We start from the raw sequence: 19,787 nt of genomic DNA, 5'->3' as shown, positions 1-19,787 counted from the left end.
GAAATCTGTCAGATGATAAGTTTCTTGAAGGGAAATGAGCATTTTGGATTAGTGAGATAATGTGAAGTTATTTCTGGCAGTAAAAATAGGATACGAAGGCAGACAGTAACAGATCGTATATATTCAGGAGACTGCAGGGAGCCTGGCTGGCCTTAGACAATGGAGGCTTTTAGTGACTAATGAAAGATGAGATTGGAAAGGTAAAGTGAGGGCAGCGGATGGGAGGCTTTGAAGGTCTGTCTAGTGCATGCAAATCTGATGCCATGGAGGCCGTAGGGAGAGCACCTGTTTCCTGATCAGGAAGTATTAGGTAGATGGTAGTAGTAGCTCGGTCGGAAAGGAGTAGAGAGAGACAGAATCAGGACACGGAGTGATGAAGGACGAGCTGGGCATCTTTTTTGTAATTTGAGGCTTTTCCTTTGAATGGATTATAATAACTACCTTGGGGTTTTGCTTAAATAAATCCAATCCATCAGCAAGTCTCATATGACAGCTTCTCACCACCTTCTCCCCTAACACGGGACCAAGTCATTCTTTCTGGTTTGAACTGTTAACAATAATCTCCTTCCTAGCTGGTGCCTTTCCACTCTTGCTTGTCTACACTTAATCCCTCACTCAGCTACCATGGGGATCCTGTAGATCAGATTCTTTCACTCTCATGCTTGAACTCCTGCAGAGGCTCCATAACCCTTGGGATAAAACCTGAGTTTACCATGAGGGCCCAACGTGATCTTTGCCTCTCTGTCCATCGTCTTCTGCTGCCACACTTACTCTTACTCCCTCTACTCCAGCTCCCCTGACCTTCCGACTTTTCCCCTAACTTTTCTCCTCCTCTGGGCCTTCCTTCCTTTTGGAATGCGTTTCCCATGAATAGCAATATTTCTGGGCCCTTCCGTACATCATGAAATATCTGTGCAAATGTCACCTTCCTTAGACAGTCTTCTCTGATCACCTTCATCTAAATCAATTCTCTCTCACCGTCCCACCCTCTGTTACTTCTGTGTCGGTGTAGAACTTATGTCTTATCCCTACCTGATGTTACATCATATACTTATTTCATTGTTTATCGTCTATCACCTAGAGAATATAAACTCCACGTGGGCAGAATCTAGGTCACCTTGGACATTGCTCTATGCCAAGAGCCTGGGGCTGTGACCAGCACAAACTAGGTGCTCAAAAAACATTGCAGAATAAATGGGTAAAAAGAAGATATGATTAATTGTTGACCTATGGTCATTGTAGGAGTGAGGAAAAGTGTCATCTTCGTACACTTGATTTCCCACGGTCAGAAAAGATTTACAAATGAAGGATGATTACTCCTATTTCATCTGGCCTGAGGAGTTTAGGATAAAAGGGAGATGAAAGCATTTTTATTGGTGTTACAATGTTGACCCTTCCAGTGCCTTGGAGGGAGGTTAGGTACAGAAGAAAGGATCTGTCAGTAGAGGTGAGCTTACAGGTCATGAAGAAGATGCCAAGGAAGGGAAATGTACATGACACTGATTGTTTTCGTGGTTCTCTCCCGGGTGCCAGGTTGCAGCGAAAGCAGATGCCAGCAAGAAGCACTTAGCAAACAAGCAGGATCAGAAAGCCTCCCTGGACTCAATGCTGGGGGGGTTGGAGCAGGACCTGCAGGACCTTGGAATTGCCACAGTGCCCAAGGGCCATTGTGCTTCCTGTCAGAAGCCGATTGCTGGCAAGGTGGGATGGGCCAAGAAGTTGGTCCTACAGCCATCTGTCTGTGTGTATGTCTGTGTCTGCCTCACCAAAGATTGCTCTATGGCCTTCTATTCTATGACATTTTAGTAATAGTTAATAACTACCCATCCCTTACAGTGCTCCAGACACTGAGTTAAGCACTTTGCAAGTATTTCCTCATTTACCGGTCACATCAGCCCTTCAAGGGACACTCTATTATTGTTCCTTTGGAAAGATGAGGGAAACAAGGGCTCTGGGATGTTAACTGGCATGTATGTCCAAGGTCTAGAAAGAGGACGAGGTAAGATTTGAAGCCCAGGAGAGCCTCACTGCCGCGTGTGACTCTGAACCACTTTTCTGTCCTGCCTGTCCTGGGAGGGAGTCTCCCCCTGCTCCCTCTGTGCCAACTTCCCGCTCAAGTTGATTGATGATGATTTCTGCTGACTCAGCTCCAAATCGTGGCCGCAGCCTCCTGCTGTGTCATCCTTCACCAAAACCCACAGCAAAGGGCTTTGGTGTGGGGCGTGAGATGAGGTGTTCAGATCAGAGGAACAAAAACCCTCATCTGGCCTTTTCCGCTTCCAGGGATCCCTTCCAGGCCACCGTAGTCATCCCTGTCTGTCACTGCTGTGCTCGATTTTGCTTCCCCCACCCTCCGGAGCTGTGTAGCGGCAACCAACAGCTAACAGACTTTTATCAGCAAGATTGGTCAGGAAACTGGACACCCCTCTGGCTCTCCATAATGCAGGGGCAACAGACCCCGTAGGTGGGACCTGGGTCTAGGCCTCCGTGTTGCGTAACCCCAGGGGGGCGCCGTTTACACGAAGTACCGTGCGCCAAGTGCTGTTCAGAGCTGTGCAACCTGTAGGCCCTAGGTCACCCGGCTGCAGTCTCACGGTGGCCCAACTTCATTTCCTCCCCAGGCGATCCACGCTCTGGGGCAAGCGTGGCACCCGGAGCACTTCGTCTGCGCTCACTGCAAAGAGGAGATTGGCTGCAGCCCCTTCTTCGAGCGCAGTGGCTTGGCCTACTGCCCCAAGGACTACCACCACCTTTTCTCCCCGCGCTGTGCTTACTGCGCTGCTCCCATCCTGGACGTGAGTCATCCTCCTTCTCCTGCCGGGGCTCGTGGGTGATAGAACTGCAGCCCTCTGACGTCTCTGTGTGTTCCTTTTCCAGAAAGTGCTGACGGCAATGAACCAGACCTGGCATCCGGAGCACTTCTTCTGCTCGCACTGCGGAGAGGTGTTCGGGGCGGAAGGTATCGCTCTTCCTTGGTCGGTTGTGGTCGTCGTGGTTCCGGCCGCTGGCAGCAAGCGCCCGTTTCAGTACTCTATGCCGTCCTTCCCCGCCTTTCCCCAGCATTTAAAAATTTTGTTCGAATTGGTTTAAAAATTTTTTTTTAATGTTTGTTTATTTTGGAGAGAGACACAGAGTGTGAGCGCGGGAGGGGCAGAGAGAGAGAGAGACACTGAATCGGAAGCAGGCTCCAGGTTCCGAGCTGTCAGCACAGAGCCCCAGGCGGGCTCGAACTCAGCCTGAGATCCTGACAGGAGCTGAAGTGGGGCGCTTAACAGACTGAGCCACCCAGGCGCCACTAAATCGGTTTTTTAAATCAAAGAAATACTAATGCAAAACCTCAAATATCGGAGCGCCTGCGTGGCTTAGTTAAGTATCTGACTTCAGCTTAGGTCATGGTCTCATGGTTGGTGAGTTCCAGTCCCACACATCAGGTGAGCTCGAGCGCCCCTTTGGGTGAGCCCCGCTTCTCTCTCTCTCTTTCTCTCTAGCTCTCTCTCCACCCCCTGCCTCTGCCCATCCTGGGATTTTCTCTGCCCCTTGCTCACCTGCGCCCCACACCCCCCTCGAAAAAAAAAAAAAAAAGCTCAAATATTACATTAAGGGTAATACTGAAAAAGATCAATCCCTTGCTTTTCCTTTCTCCACCCCCAGATCCAGTTATCCTCTCCAAATGTTTTCAGCTTTTTTCTTCTGTTATGTACTTGTGTATTTTAAGGAATATACTTATATTACCATACATTGATTTTTTTTTTCCTTAATTTTAACCATTACATATTAAGTTTCTACAGGGGAGGATGAGAATTTACTATCCCACTTACCCTCAACACACTCTCCCCCCCCCCCCCCCCCATTCTCTCAATGTAAAATCAGGTCATAATTACAGGTCAGACCAGTATTCAGTGTGCACACATTGACAACCATGGAAATATTGTTCATTGTTAAGCCTTGTAGCAAACTGTGGTTAGAGCAGAGCACAGATTTTAAAACTGTTGTTTTTATATTATAATGTTTATTTTTGAGAGAGAGAGAGTGCTCGTGGGCACAGAGGAGGGGCGGAGAGAGGAGACACAGAATCCGAAAAAGGCTCCAGGCTCTGAGCTGTCGGTGTGGAGCTCGTCGTGGGGCTCGAACTCACAAACTGAGATCATGCCCTGAGCTGAAGTCAGCTGCTTAACCCACTGAGCCACCCAGGTGCCATGGAGCAGAGCACAGATTTTAGTGTCAGACTGCCCAAGTTCGAATCTGGGCTGCGGTATTTATTAGCTATATGATATCATTCAAGTCATTTAACACTCTGTATCTCGTTTTCTTCATCATGGGCCCAGTACTAATTACCTCACAGGGTAATTATGAGGACTTTGAGGTGCAATGGCAGTTTTGTGTTTAGAACAGTGCCCAGCACTTGGAGACACAGTAAAAATTAGTTTTACTATCACGGTATCCTTTTCATATAAATTAATTTTCTCCCTGAAGTTAATATTTAGATTTCTTTTTCACTGGCTCAATTTTCATTGTACCTAGCTCTAATTTATCTGCCAGAGTTGTGGAATCATTCTCAAAATGGTCAGCCACATCTGGTAGTCAGTCAGTTCCACTCATTTTGCTTTGGGGACGTCTGCCCTCCCACCGCAGCCTGAAATGCTTCCTCCTCAGGCCTGCTGTGAAGCACTTATTCTGGGTCATTATCCTGGGAATTTCTTTTACTCCTTTACTACCTTTTTTGTTGGATCCTCTGTTTCCTGGATCCCCGGTCTTTTACTGCCTTTACGTTGGTGGAACAGCTCCTAGGAAAAGAGGAGTAAGAAGTAAAAGTCTTGAGACCTTGAATATCTGAAAATACTGTTATTCTGTGGTCTACCTTGAGTTGCCTGGACATAGAATTCTAGGTGAAAGGATTTCCCCCTCGAATTCTCAACACACGGCTTCCCTGTCTTCCAGCTTCCATGGTTGAGATGTCTTTATTAAGCTTCTGTTCTTATTCCTGATACTCACTGTGTGATCTGTTTTTCTCTCTTTGCAAGTTTTCTTTTTCTCCTTTCTTCTGAATTATCTTGATTTTTTTCCCCTGACTTCTTCTTTTTATGTTTGTTTTGAACTAGTATGACTCACACATGGAATCAGAAGGCTTCTTTCTTTTGTTTGTGTTTTTTTTTTCCTGTCTTTTTAGGATTAACTCAGTAGGAAAACAATTCAACTGTCTCCTAAATAAAAATTTGGGCAGTCCCATGTCATTTCCAGTGACTCTTAATGAACAGTTATTTTTTTTTTAAGTTTATTTATTGGGGCACCTTGGTGGCTCAGTCGGTTAAGCATCCAACTTCGGCTCAGGTCATGGTCTCACAGTTCGTGAGTTTGAGCCCCACATCCGGCTCTCTGTTGTCAGCGCAAAGCTTGCTTTGGATCCTCTGTCTCCCTCTCTCTCTGCCCCTTCCCCAGCCATTCTCTCTCTCTTTCAAAAATAGGTAAACATCAGAAAAATCACATTTATTTATTTATTTATTTATTTATTTATTTATTTATTTATTTAGAGAGCACATGTGTGCATAAACAGGGGAGGGAGAGAATCCTAAGCAGGCTCTGCACTGTTAGAGTGGAGCCCAATGTGGGGCTCAAACTCCTGAACTGTGAGCCCAAAGCAAGAATTGGAGGCTTAACCTACTAAGCCACCCAGGCACTCCCTTAATAAACAGTTATAAATAGAAAATCAGTTTAAAACACAAAACACCTGGGGTGCCTGGGTGGCTCGGTCAGTCAAGTGTGGGACTTTGGCTCAGGTCATAATTTCATGGTTCTTAGGTTTGAGCCCCATGTCGGGCTCTCTGCTGTTAGCACAGAGCTGCTTTGGGATCCTCTGTCCCCCTCTCTGCTCCTTTCCCACTTGCATGCTCTCTCTCTCTCTCTCTCTCAAAAATAAACAAACTTTTAAAAAATTAGAAAAAAAAAACCCCGTAAAACATACAACTAAGTCCTCGGGTAATTCCATCTGTGTAATAGCTAAAGCATCCAACTTTAAGTGACCACTACTGTCCCTGGTTGGCTCTTTAAGCTGTGGGAGACCAGGGAAGGGGGTTCTAGCCCTTCCTCTGTCCTTTCCTACCTTTAGCATCCACCCCCTCACCCCTGTTGCTGATATCTGACCCCTCCATGGTTTAAACAGTGGAGGAGGAAGATAAGCCTGGAGGAAAGTACTAACTTTCCTAGTACTGCCATAAATTTGCATCATGCTCTCTGGATCTGGCATATGTTTAACTAACTTTCTTTTTTTTTTCTTTTTTTTTTTTTCCCTTGGATGCTCTTGTGGATTCAGTACAGGTTCAATTTCAAACTCTTGATTACCCTTTGCTTATCTTAGCTAGCTGTTTTCTGCTTGGTACATTTCTTGAAGGACTCATTCCGCACAGATTATTTTTGTAGGGTTTTCATTGTTCCCTCCTGGTGATCTCTTAGAAGTGATCACAGTGGTTGCACGTGTCTCTGTCACTCACACTTTCGTATACAGACCATGGGGGACGGGCATGTTTTTCTTACAGTCAGTGGGTTTGCAGTTAGTTATCAGCTGTGTCTCTGTATTCAGCCAGATTCACTTGTGGACATTTCCCAGGGGTGAGTTAAATACTGTCAACTGTATCCCATTGATGGCTGGGGACACATACCCAGCTCTCTGAGTGGCCCTATTGAAGTCTCTCTCTTGACTTGAGGTTACCTGGAAGCATACCTCATCCCTCTTGGTGGTGGTGGCGATGAAGCACCCATACAGTTTTTTTCCAAAGAAGTCCCTCTCTCAGTTTTCCTTTCTCTTGACCTGTTTTAGATCCTCAGTGTGAGTGAGGAGTTCAAGAATTGTGTAAACAGCCCGTGGCTCTCTACTTTGAGGGATGTCCTAAATGTCACTTTGAAATCTGACATCTATTACTGGGGCGCCTGGGTGGCTCAGTCAGTTAAGCATCCGACTTTGGGTCAGGTCGTAATCTCACAGTTTGTGGGTTCGAGCCAGGGTCGGGCTCTGTACTGAAGGCTCAGAGCCTGGAGCCTGCTTCAGATTCTGTCTGTCTGTGTGTTTGTCTCTCTCTCTCTGCCCCTCCCCCACTTGTGCTCTGTCTGTTAAAAAGAAAAAGAAATTTGACATCTATTACATCGCTTGTGCCTTACATCTTGTTACACCGGTCTTTGTCAAATGCTGCTGATCTTTGGTTGTCCATTTCCTGTTTAAGAATGAGACACTAAAAGGTTAATTGGGAGCTCTGTGGTACAAGCAGAACTTGCTGACTGGTGGACTGAGCTGTGTGATACTCAGGTATCACATGAGTATCTGTGATGCTGTAGGCATTTTGCTGGGAAACCCCTGAATATTATTATTTTAGGTCTTTTAGGGCTTGACACTCTCTGGTTTGATATTTCCAGAATTAATCACTACATTTGTGGCAGGGTGGGGGATCTGATCTAACAGCTCTTCAGACTTCCAGCCAATCTTGTTTCCAGACTTGAAAACTATCTTGTACATTCGCTTTCTGAGCCCCTCTGATGCTGTGGAACCCCAGCTTGCATTGCCTTGGTACCTCCCCTTTGCAGAACCGCAGGCTTCATTTTCTTGTTTCCTGCCAAGCTAGTTGCCACTCTTATACCTACTTAAAGTTTTGCAAAATTGTATTGATATCTCCTCTGTGGCATCTCCTCTCCTTTTCTCTTATTCCTTATGGGTGTTTCTAATGTAAATCATTCTTTATCATGTTGGTGGTATTTCAAGAGAGGATGAAAATAGTCCCATGTATCCTGCCCTTCACTGACATAGAGACTCACGTAAATGTCAGGCATGTTATTATGTATATTCCTAACTGTGAATCATTTAACCCCACTGCAGTCTTGTAAGAATATTTTTATCCTACACGTAATCTAATTATAAATGGAAACACTGAGCCCCGGGAGGGAAAGTAATTTTCTTAAAGTTATACAGCTAGAGTCAGAGAGATGGAATTGAAACTCAGGTCCCATTTCTGCAGGTTCCATGATTTTTCTACATCATCACAACTGCCGTTTGACGTAGACTCGATTCTTCTTCTGCTGTTGGATATCTTCACTTTCTTGGCACTCACAAGGTTCACTTTATCTGACAATAGACCCAGATACAGTAGCACTGACATAATGCACTAGCAAAGTGCTTTGTAGTAATTTGCTTGTTCACTGAAGCTTGTTCAATGCTCTTCACAAATCATTAGGTATTTCGTTTCCAGATTGCACTTTAGTTAAGCAGGATTTTTTTTTTTTTATTGAGATTTAATCTGAATCATATGAAAGTGTGTCGTGGTAAATTTGTATTGTACTGGTAGCCATAGAGGTGTTAGAGTTAGTTGAGTAGAACAGTTAGCAAGTGAGTGCTGCCCATGGATGATTATGATATGGATGGGACGCCTGGGTGGCTCAGTCGGTTGAGCATCTGACTTTGGCTCAGGTCATGATCCCACAGTTTGTGGATTTGAACCCCACATTGGGCTCCGTGCTGACAGCTCGGAGCCTGGAGCCTGCTTTGGATTCTGTGTCTCCCTCTCTCTCTCTCTCTCTGCCCCTCCCCTGCTCATGCTCTATCTCCCTCTGTCTCAAAAATACATATAAACATTAAAAAAAAACCTTAAGATTATGATATGGAGGTTGCCTGAGAGCAGAACAATAGAACACAGGCATATTTCAAGAAGAGACAGAAGTTAGATCCAAGAGAAAATTATCCTATCCATAGGATGACCAGAAAGCACCATGAGGGTAGCTAATAATCACTGTTCTTGACTCCCGCCCCCTCTTAACAGACGAGGTGGATTGGGCCATTTATGACCTTACATACTCACCAGACCACACTTAAAACATTTATTGATACACCTGACAAAAGAAGGCCATTTATTAATCAGATGCTCCTCCTAGCTTATATTTTTGTTTTTATCTTTTGCTTTCTGCAAATGGGTCTCCTGCCATATGGTTGGTCCGTTAATTAGGTGGCATCCGCCTCACCTCGAGTCACATAGTCATACAGAGTTTCTGTAATGACAGCTTAACCACCGAGCCTTCCGGGAAATTAAATTCATCTGCATTTTTGTTTCAGTTCAGAAAGTTCCTCTTTAAGGCTCAACTTTCTAAGCTATCAGGCCTTAGCATCCTCCCGTGGGGACCAGGTCCTCAGTGCCTGTGTCTTTCTTTTTAAATTGTTCATTATCCAGGCCATGCAGGTGCTCCCTAATTTCCCCTGTGGTTAAGAGCCTCACCAGAGTATAGACACCTCTCTCTCTCTCTGTGACACTTTTAATTGTTAGTGTTTCTCATCCGTCCTCCAGAGGTAATTGGCCCCAGAGAGAGCCTCCAGGAAAGTGACTGCTGAAACTTTCTCAGTTTATTGGATCACTAAATGCAGGGGCATCACAGCAACTTTGGCTGATTGCTTTTGATTCCTCTCCTGAGACTCACCAGAGGCAGTTCCTTCCCTGCTGTGTCATTCTGGAGACCAGCTACCCTGCAAATGCCTAGATGAGGGTCATTCCTAGGTCAGTTGGCATGTCTTAACGATTTTCTCAAGTAACACCCATTTACAGGCAAGTTCAGTTTTATGTCGCTTGCTTTATGGAGCATCACTGCAAATTCTTGGGCCCCCACCCCAGATCTGCTGAACCAGAAACTTTGGCGGGGGGGTGGGGGGGTAGGGCCAAGCAAATCTGCATATTGACAAGCTCTCCAGGTGTTGGATGCATGCTGAAGTTTGACAAATACGATGCCACACAAAAGCAAGGATTGCGGGTGCTGGTTTGTTTTCCTTAAATGGTAGGCCTTCCTGCATGCTATTGTCCTTGATCAGACCTAGACATTCTTTGACAAAGTGGGGGGTGGGGGGGAGTAAGCTCCTCTCTGTCTCAGGGCCTTAGAAGAACATAGAAAAGCTTATAAAATTATTAGTTTAGATTTTTAGATCTGTAGGCCTCAGAAGTCCATTCAATTGTCCGTACTTCAAAGATAGCATAGCTGAACAAAGCAAGGGATATCAAAAAGTGACCAGAGATAACAGGAAGACTGAAGTTGCATGATTTGGGTCCCAACCCCTGGCTCCTCCTACTGCCTTTTTGGATCTGGCTGCTAGTAATCAAAATGGGTTCCTAGCAACCGTGTTTCATGGGTGGGCCACTTTTCAATGCCCTTGCGTACTTTGCTCACCTGTTCTTTTGGCGGAAGTACAGGTAGAACCCTCATATTTACAAAGCTATTGGGTTATGATATTTGGGCTCAGCTGATACTATCCGTCCCCACACAGAGGTCAAGACTAGGGTGCAGCTAGGGGTGCGACACTGAAGTTAGGCTTTGAAGTTAGGCCTAGATTTGCACCTTAGGTCCTCTACTGGCTCGTTCGTTGTATGTAATTTCTCTGAGCTTCCCTTTTCTCACTTGTAAGATGGGAGGGTTGCTGCGAAGACTTTAATTTCAATTAGTACCGTAGGCAGAGCCTTCGGTTGGAACCAGGACAAAGCAGGTGCTGCATAAACAGGGTTGCCAACAGTCACCTTCGTTTTAGGCAGACTCTCCTGATAAATGGTAAGGAGAGCTCCTTTCAGAAAAGTCCACCTATTTATACATAATCTAGTTAGTCCTGGAGAGGCTCTAAATGACACATATTCTGGAGCTGATGGTGTCAATAGTGTAATATCGTTCACACGTCTGCTCATTCAATAAACATTTATTAAGCCACTGCCCTGTGTGTGTCAGGCACTGTTCTAGGTCCTAGGGATACAGTGACAAAAAACACGGTTCCTGCCCTCACGGCGCAGGTGCTCTAGCGAGAGAGACAGACAATAATCAAACTAGCCAACTAATTAACTAACTCTACTTATACGTCACTTATAACTTTACACGTTAGGACAGAGAGTGATAGGGTGCTGTTTGAGATAGGGTACTTGGGTCAGCTGCTCTTTTAAGCAGGTCCCCCCCTCAGTTAAGTGAAGGCCCAAACCCTCTGGGAATCTTGGGGAGGTGATTTTCCAAGCAGAGGGAACATATTACTTAAATAGGTACTTGAAGATGAATTAGTTTGTTGTATTTTTCTTTTTTTAATGTAAAGACATAAAAAGACAGTGCAGAAATCTTCACTTATAACCGATTACCTTGTTAACCTCATGCAGCATAAAAACTAATATTTTTCTTCATTTGTTAATATTTATGCATACATAAGTTGTGTACCTAAAATTCCTTCTTTTTCACTTAAGCGTTTCCTCACATGGTTTCATACTTTCATAATAATAAATTTTAATAATATCAATTATTCCATTCAGGCTTTATGTAAACAAATTATAAAAGATTATGTGCTTAAAGATGTTTATTGAAGCTTTATTTGTAGTACCAAATATTGTAAACAACTATGTTCATAATAGTAGATTACCTCTTGTGTATTAGTAAGGCTGCTATGAATTTCTTTAAACATAACATTTTCTTCTTTTGAATATTTGTATGGATTAATTCCCAGGAGAAAGATATCTATATCTTTTTTTTAAATTCTTGATACACATTACCAAATATTTACCCAAAAGAATACTAACATTTAACTTTCTCACCAGGAATATATAAATATGTGACTCACTCCATGTATTTTCCAGTATTGGGTAGACTTACTTAACACAGTTTTTACTACTTAGCTAAAATTAGAAACTAAACTACTAATTAGAAAAAATTAGAACTTTACTTTTTTCTTCTGAATTTCATGGCTTACTAATGTTGAATATATTACTACTAAAAGTATTTCTTCTTGTGCTATTTGTCTCTTTGTGAGGAGGACTTATTTTAAGGGGTTTAAAAAAATTAATCACTTTGGGTTTCTCATCCTTCTTTATCCAGACGTAGGATGTATAAGACTCAAGCCCAGGGTTTTCTAGCACGAGCCCAACAGTGAAAATGTCCAGTATTAAAGAGAAAGCTCTTACATTTCAACAAATTGATTAAATTTTTTTGTTATGGAAATTGCTTGCTGCCTGGCTTCACCAAGTGTCCGTGTTTCACTGAACTAAAATCCTCTACCCTCTACCCGCCTATCTACCCCATTTTCTTGCTGGAATATTTAAAAGCAAATTGTAGAAATCTTGTCACCTCACCATTAAATACTTCAGCATGCATCTGAGAAGGACAGAAGGACTTTTTTTTTTTTTTTTAACATAACTACTTTCACACTTGATGAAGTTATTAATTCCTCATTATCATTTAAAACCCATATCTAAATTTCTCAGGTTTCTTTTTTTAAATTAATTTATTTAAATGCAAGTTAGTTAATATACAGTGTAGAATTGGCTTCAGGAATAGAGCCTAGTGATTAATCATCACTTATATATAACACCCAGTGCTCATCCTAACAAGTGCCCTCCTTAATGCCCATCACCCATTCAGCCCATTCCCCTCCCCCACCATCCACCTCCCCTCCAGCAACCCTCAGTTTGTTCTCTGTATTTAAGAGTTTCTTATGGTTGGCCTCTCCCTCTGTTTTTGTCTTATTTTTCCTTCCCTTCCCCTATGATCATCTGTTTTGTTCCTTAAATTCCACATATGAGAGAAATTATATATTTGTCTTTCTCTGACTGACGGATTTCACTTAGCATAATACGCTCCAGTTCTGTCCATGTTGTTGCAGATGGCAAGATTTCATTCTTTTTGATCGCTGAGTAGTATTCCATTGTGGGTGGATATATATATATATATATATATATATATATATATATATATACACACACACACACACACACACACACACACACACACACACACATATACATATATATAACACATCTTTATCCATTCCTCAGTTGATGGGCATTTGGGCTCTTTCCATAATCCAGCTGTTGTTGATAGCGCTGCTATAAACATGGGGGTGCATGTGCCCTCTTGAATCAGCATTTTTTGTCCTTTGGATAAATATCCAGTAGTGCTGGGTCGTAGGATAGTTCTGTTTTTAATATTTTGAGGAATCTCCACACTATTTTCCAGAGTGGCTGTACCAGTTTGCATTTCCACCAATAATGCAAGAGGGTTCCCCTTTCTCCACATCCGTGCCAACATATGTTGTTCTTGTGTTTTTAATTTTAGCCATTCTGACAGGTGTGAGGTAATAGCCCATTATGGTTTTGATTTGTATTTCCCTGATGGTGAGCAATGTTGAGCATCTTTTCATGTGTTTGTTAGCCATTTGATGTCTTTTTTGGAAAAGTGTCTATTCATGTCTTCTGCCCATTTCTTCACTGGATTATGTGTTTTTCAGGTGTTGAGTTTGGTAAGTTCTTTATAGATTCTGGATATTAACCCTTTATCCAACATGTTATTTCCAAATATCTTCTCTCATTCCATCCGCTGCCTTTCAGTTTTGTTGATTGTTTCCTTTGCTGTGCAGAAGATTTTATCTTGAAATCCCAATAGTTCATTTTTGCTTTTCTTTCTCTTGCCTCTAGTTACTTGTCTCATAAGAAGTTGCCGTGACTGTGGTCTAAGAGGTTGCTGCCCATTTTCTCCCCTAGGATTTTGATGGTTTCCTTTCTCACATTTAGGTCTTTCATCCATTTTGAGTTTATTTTTGTGTATGATGTAAGAAAGTGGTCCAGTTTAATTCTTCTGCATGTTGCTGTTCCAGATTTCCCAGCACCATTGGCTGAAGAGACTGTCTTTTTTCTGTTGGATACCCTTTCCTACTTTGTCAAAGATGAGTTGGCCATACATTTGTGGGTCCATTTCTGTTCCATTAATCTATGAGTCTTTTTTAAAAGTACCAGTATCTTACTGTCTTGAAGATTACAGCTTTGTAATACAGCTTAAGGTCCAGAATTGTGATGCCTCTAGCTTTGGTTTTCTTTTTCAACATTACTTTGGCTATTTGGGGTCTTTTTGGTTACCTACACATTTTAGAATAGTTTGTTCTAGCTCTGTGAAGAATGCTGGTGTTATTTTGATAGGGATTGCATTGAACGTGTAGATTGCCTTGGGTAGTATAGACATTTTATCAATATTTGTTCTTCCAATCCATGAGCATGGTATGTTTTTCCATTTCTTTGTGCCTTATTCAATTTCTTTCATAAGGTTTCTATAGTTTTCAGCGTACAGATCTTTTATGTTAGATCTCTAAAACACGTCATTTACTTTGTTTATTTGAATCAGTTGGGTCCAAGGAAAGTGTATGCATTGCACTTGATGGTTTTATCTCTCAGAATAAAAATCCTGTAATGATCTTCTCTTCCTTTTTTAAATACCATTGGTTTCTTAAGAAACTGGAACCTATGTCTTATTAAATGTTCTTGATTTGACTGGCTGCTTCCTCACAATGTTGTTTAACTTATTTGCTTTCGTCCACCCTCCCCCTATTCTTTTGAGATATATTTGGCAGATATTTTCTTCAGTTTATCCTGTGTTGGCTTTGCTTATGGTACTTTTGGTCATGCACAAGTCATTGATATGTTATTTTTAATGGAGCTAAATTTATTGATGTTTAACTTACTTTTGATATTTGAGCCATTTTTACCACAGTTTTCTCATTCCTGGTTTAAAGACGAACCCACTCATTTTTGCTTAAGTCTTTATATGGTTGGAATTATTACATCTAGAACCTTACATCCATTTGGAAGTTATTATTTCATATTACCTTCTTTTTAAATATTAGGCACTTTTCTTCAGGGGCTGTTTTAGGTACTAGAGGGACTTAATGGGACAAGACCAGGGATATCTCATTTCAGAGCTAATGCTCCAACAATGGAGGACAGACCACAAAGATAGTTGCAGATCGTGCTAAATACTAGAAAGATGATTTTCAAAAAAGATGAAGTGAGGGTGCCTGGGTGGCTCAGTCAGTTAAGCTTCTGCCTTCAGCTCAGGTCATGATCTCCCAGTTGGTGGGTTCGAGCCCCACATTGGGCTCTGTGCTGACAGCTCAGAGCCTGGAACCTGCTTCAGATTCTATGTCTCCCTGTCTCTCTGTCCCTCCCCCACTCATGCTCTGTCTCTTTCTCAAAAAATGAATAAACATTTAAAATAAAAATTTTTAAAATTAAAAAAAATGAAGTGATGGATATGGGCTGATGAGAGGCCTCTATGATAAGGTGGTATCTGAGCTGATTGCTGAATCATAAGGTGATATGGGCGATGCCAAGTCCTGGGTAGTAAAGGCGCGGAGGAGGAATAGACTAACTAATACTAACTACTAGGGATAAGCCAGGCACAGCACTAACGCACTCGTCCCCCATTATCTCCTGTATTCTTATAATGAGCCATTGAGGTCAGTATCTATTATTGGCCCCGCTTTGAATATGAGGACACTGGGTTCAGGAAAGCCGAAATCATTGGCTTCTTCTCAGCCTCCCACTTGGCGGAAGGTATCACCCTGCACCTTGATTTTGCCCCTCCAGGCTTTCACGAGAAGGACAAGAAGCCGTACTGCCGGAAGGATTTCTTAGCCATGTTCTCACCCAAGTGTGGTGGCTGCAACCGCCCAGTGTTGGAAAACTACCTTTCAGCCATGGACACCGTCTGGCACCCGGAATGCTTTGTTTGTGGGGTCTGTATACTCACTCACCTGTCGGATTTAGGGAAAGTCGGGAGTCCTCCTCTCCGAGAGGCCAGGACGCCAGCTGGTAAGAGGGTTCACAGCTCGGGGTGAGGGTTTGATGTGAAGCTCAAGGAGGCACAAAACACAGCGCCCCCCGTGGGCGTGTTTGCTCGCGTGCTTTGCAAGCGGGTAATATCCTCGCCTCCATCCACCAGTTAACTGGCAGGAATTTTAAGGCTGCGGTTTCACTTTGCTGATGTTCTGTTTCTTGACACCTGCATCCCTTTTCTTTCTCTTCGCCCCCCCCACCCCCACCCCAGGACTGCTTCAGCAGTTTTTCTGCTGGATCCTTCTTTGAACTGGACGGACGTCCCTACTGTGAGCTGCATTACCACCAGCGCCGAGGAACACTGTGCCGCGGGTGCGGGCAGCCCATCACCGGCCGCTGCATCAGTGCCATGGGCCACAAGTTCCATCCTGAGCACTTTGTCTGTGCTTTCTGCCTGACACAGTTGTCAAAAGGCGTCTTCAGGGAGCAGGATGACAAGACCTACTGTCAACCCTGCTTCCACAAACTCTTCCCACTGTAATCTCAGCTGACCCCACGGTCCCCCCAGATCCCCTGTAAAGTTTAAACCAGGAGAGCAAAGCGTACTCTGTTATTACCGCTCTTCTCAGTGGGCATAGAGAGAAAGTAAATAGATCTAGAAAGAACCTTCTAGATGTTACATGGCTAGGCTTGCAGTCTTAGGTTTTAGATTTCTAGTCTTTTTTTTTTTTTTTTAAATCGGGTACTTGGATCTAGATCTAGGTCCTGCTGTTAGTGCCTCTGCAGATGCGTCTTACACATGCACACATTTATTTCACCCCTGGTTTTCTCCCATTTTCACCCCGGGGACGACCCTGCCCATGTCTTCTCTCCCGTGGCCCTCATAACTGGGCCCTTTCACACCTCCCTGGTTTCCCTCTGGGACTCACTTTCCTTTGACCGCTGCATTATCCTTGCTGTCAGCAGTCCTGAGGCCCCTCCCAAGTTCCCTGCATCTGTCTTCAGTATATTTCTCTTTTTCAAGAGGATGTCGGTTTTAACTGGACTACTTTGAGTACCAACATCACTGATAAATAAAACGGCTTTTGGTTTTAATGTCTTGCTGTCACGTTTAGAGATAAACTTCCGCTTCCTGGGTTATATACTAGGTACTATGTGCAATTAAATTCACATCATATCTCTTGTTTACTTCCATACAATAGGCACTTTGTGTTAATCAAAAGAAATTGAAAGGAGGGATTTCTGTTCACTAAGTTTTCTCTTAATCTGGGCCCTTAACATTCATTTCATCTTAGTTTTTGCATTGAGGTGATTGAATCGTCTTAAAAGATGGCAAATCTCCTTAAAATTGTTTTTGTCACTTTGTTCTTGCGGTTTGTGGGTTCGAGCCCCAAGTTGGTCTCTGTGCTCACAGCTCAGAGCCTGGAGCCTGCTTCTCCCTCCCTTTGTTTACCTAAAGTGAAAAAACAGATCTCCACTAGACACTTGAAAATTCTTATTTGCCTATGTATGCATTGCTACAAACTCATAAAATTGTATGTATTAAATACGTCCATTTTTTATATCAATTATATCTCAATAAAGCTTTTTTTGTTTTTAATGAAACATCTTCCTCAACTTCACAGTTCTCTCAAAAAGACAAGATGGCTGCTTTATTTCTCAAGGAAGTTGCTGTGAAGGATCTTAGATATTTTCCAGTTTGGATTAGGAAATCCAAGCCCCAAAGACAATCTCCATTTAGTTATTTGTTCCTCTGCAAACTATCATAAGTAAATTTGTGAAAAAGCTTTTAGCTATTAAAGAAATCTGACTTTCTCATGTCCTATTTCAAGTAAACTTCAGAATGAGTTCTTCCTCAAAGGAGATATTGATAAGATCTGTACTATGTCTTTCTTACCATGGTCTTAAAATAATTGTGTAATTATTTGAAAAAACAGCAACGATAACAACAACAACAACCCGGAGTTTAAGTTACTGAGGAAAATTCCTTTATCAGAGGTATTTTTAAAAATAGGACCAATTTATGGGCCCCTGGGTGGCTCAGTCTGTTAAGTGTCCGACTTCGCCTCAGGTCATGATCTCACGGTCTGTGAGTTTGAGCCCCATGTCTGGCTCTGTGCTGACAGTTCAGAGCCTGGAGCCTGCTTCAGATTCTGTGTCTCCCTCTCTCTCTCTGCCCCTTCCCTGCTCATGCTCTGTCTCTGTCTCTCAAAAAATAAATAAACATTAAAATTTAAAAAAAAAATAGGACCAATTTAAGGGTCTTTAGACCAATGTGGGAAACGACTTCTTAGAGAATGATTCTTGTTAAACGTGATCACATCTGTCTCCTTTGAGGAAATGGATCATCAGGGGGTTTCTGAGAATTAAAAGGAAGTGGTAACGGTTAATAAAATAGGAACTTCAACACATTCATGCTATGTGGGAGGTCATGCAGGGAGCCATGGGGCCTCCTGCCCTGTTTGGTTGAGTACCAGACTAAACAAAGTATTCGTTCTCCTTTTAAACATCTTCTTTACAATGTCTGCACCCTATGATGTCACATGCAGGTGTCAATATGACAGTGCTCATGGTTGCCTTGGCAATTTGACAAAATGCACTTGAGGTTTTAGCCTTTAAGAAAGAATGTTCAGGTGCTAACACTTTTTTTTTAAGGATTAGCTATTTTGAGATATCAGTAGAATCTGCTATTTAACAACGTCAGAGAAAATTCAGTGTTTGCCAGGTGCAATTATGATATGGACATTTTTGGGGCATGTGGGTGGCTCAGTTGGTTGGGTGTCCAACTTCAGCTCAGGTCATGGTCTTGTGGTTTGTGCATTTGAGCCCCAAGTCGGGCTCTGCACTCACAGCTCAGAGCCTGGAGCCTGCTTTGGATTCTCTGTCTGCCTCTCTTTCTGCCCCTCCCCTGCTCACACTCTGTCTCTCTCTCAAAAATAAATAAATATTTAAAAAAGAGAAATGGACACTTTTTTTCCTCCTTATCGTGAATATAAGTGGTCATATTTGCTCCAAGAAGAGATGCTGCCTTCAGGTCCAGTGTTTTAGCATCAAGGAAACCATTCACAAGAAATTTTCCTTAAAAAAAAACACACACACACAAGAGAAATACTATTACTCAAACTGATTCCCTATCTGTTTACTCTTGGTTCTGAGTAACTGCTAGCTTTGAAAAAATAGAATCTGAGGAATAGAGCTTTTCCATCAGTAAGCTCTCTCTCTCTCCATATATATATATGTATATATATGTATATATGTGTATATATATATACACATATATACATATATATACATACACACACACACACACACACACACACACATACACACACACAAACATATATACACACACACACACATATGAATGAGTGACTGGGAACTCTATTCTCAAAGAGAAATTTCTCAATTCGTTTGGCCAATTATTCTTTGGAATAAGTAATAAAGTCCTCCAAAGTGGAGCACAACAATGATTTTTCCATACAAGTTCCGGCAGTTACTTCAATCTGTGTAGGATGGCCTCCAGCCACATGCTCCCTTTGTCATGACCAGTAGAGGGAGTGAGAGCACTTTTATCCGACTTTGCGAGTGAAAGTCCTGAGATTCATCCTAACTTGGAGAAGTTTTGGTCATTACTCAGTAATTTTTACTGGAAGAATAGATGATGCAGCTTGGCTTAAGCCAAACCAGACCATTCCTAGAGCTAAGGGCAGGACTAAGTTCCTAAAAACACAAGGGCGGTGTGGAAGAGATGTGAATACTTTAAAAGTCTGGGTACTGGTAAGAAGGGGGTGATGAATCTCAAATTTGTAGGACTATACATTCAAAAACAAAAATATTAAAGCATTTCTGAGTTTCAAGTGATACAGAAGGGAGGCAAGCAGGTATTTCTAGTGCCCAAAGCAACATGTCTGAGAACTTAACAGAATTCCAAAGGAGAGGAGAGTCAAGAATGATGGGATCATGAGGAACAGGGGGCAGAGGTATTGGTTTTCACTGGGCCCCTACAGACACAGCATTAAGAAGCATCAAAGCAGCCTCAGTCTGGTGATCTTAAAGGAGAGCTCTTCCAGGGGCGCCTGGGTGGCTCAGTCGGTTGAGCGTCCTGCTTCGGCTCAGGTTATGATCTCACAGTTCGTGGGTTCAAGTCCCGCATCGGGCTCTGTGTTGACCGCTTGCTCAGAGCCTGGAGCCTGCTTTGGATTCTGTGTCTCT

The 19,787-nt window shown here is 42.8% G+C and overlaps 1 protein-coding gene across 2 annotated transcripts in view; it reads left to right on the top strand.

Moving 5' to 3' along the window:
* Nucleotides 1-16,286, top strand: part of LPXN (leupaxin) — a 40,013-nt gene extending 23,727 nt beyond the window's left edge. For both annotated transcript variants that reach the window (XM_042906926.1, XM_042906925.1), the window contains exons 5-9: nt 1,534-1,701; nt 2,622-2,795; nt 2,878-2,959; nt 15,387-15,535; nt 15,847-16,286. In XM_042906926.1, the coding sequence (XP_042762860.1) occupies nt 1,534-1,701; nt 2,622-2,795; nt 2,878-2,959; nt 15,387-15,535; nt 15,847-16,116 (843 nt within the window). In that variant the 3' untranslated portion in view covers nt 16,117-16,286. The remainder of the gene's footprint in view (nt 1-1,533; nt 1,702-2,621; nt 2,796-2,877; nt 2,960-15,386; nt 15,536-15,846) is intronic.
* The last annotated feature ends 3,501 nt before the right edge of the window (nt 16,287-19,787 follow it).

The sequence above is a fragment of the Panthera leo genome, chromosome D1, assembly GCF_018350215.1.
Source record: "Panthera leo isolate Ple1 chromosome D1, P.leo_Ple1_pat1.1, whole genome shotgun sequence".
NCBI lineage: Eukaryota > Metazoa > Chordata > Mammalia > Carnivora > Felidae > Panthera > Panthera leo.
Note: the sequence above shows the minus strand (reverse complement) of the source record. Positions and strands in the feature narration are given on the sequence as shown.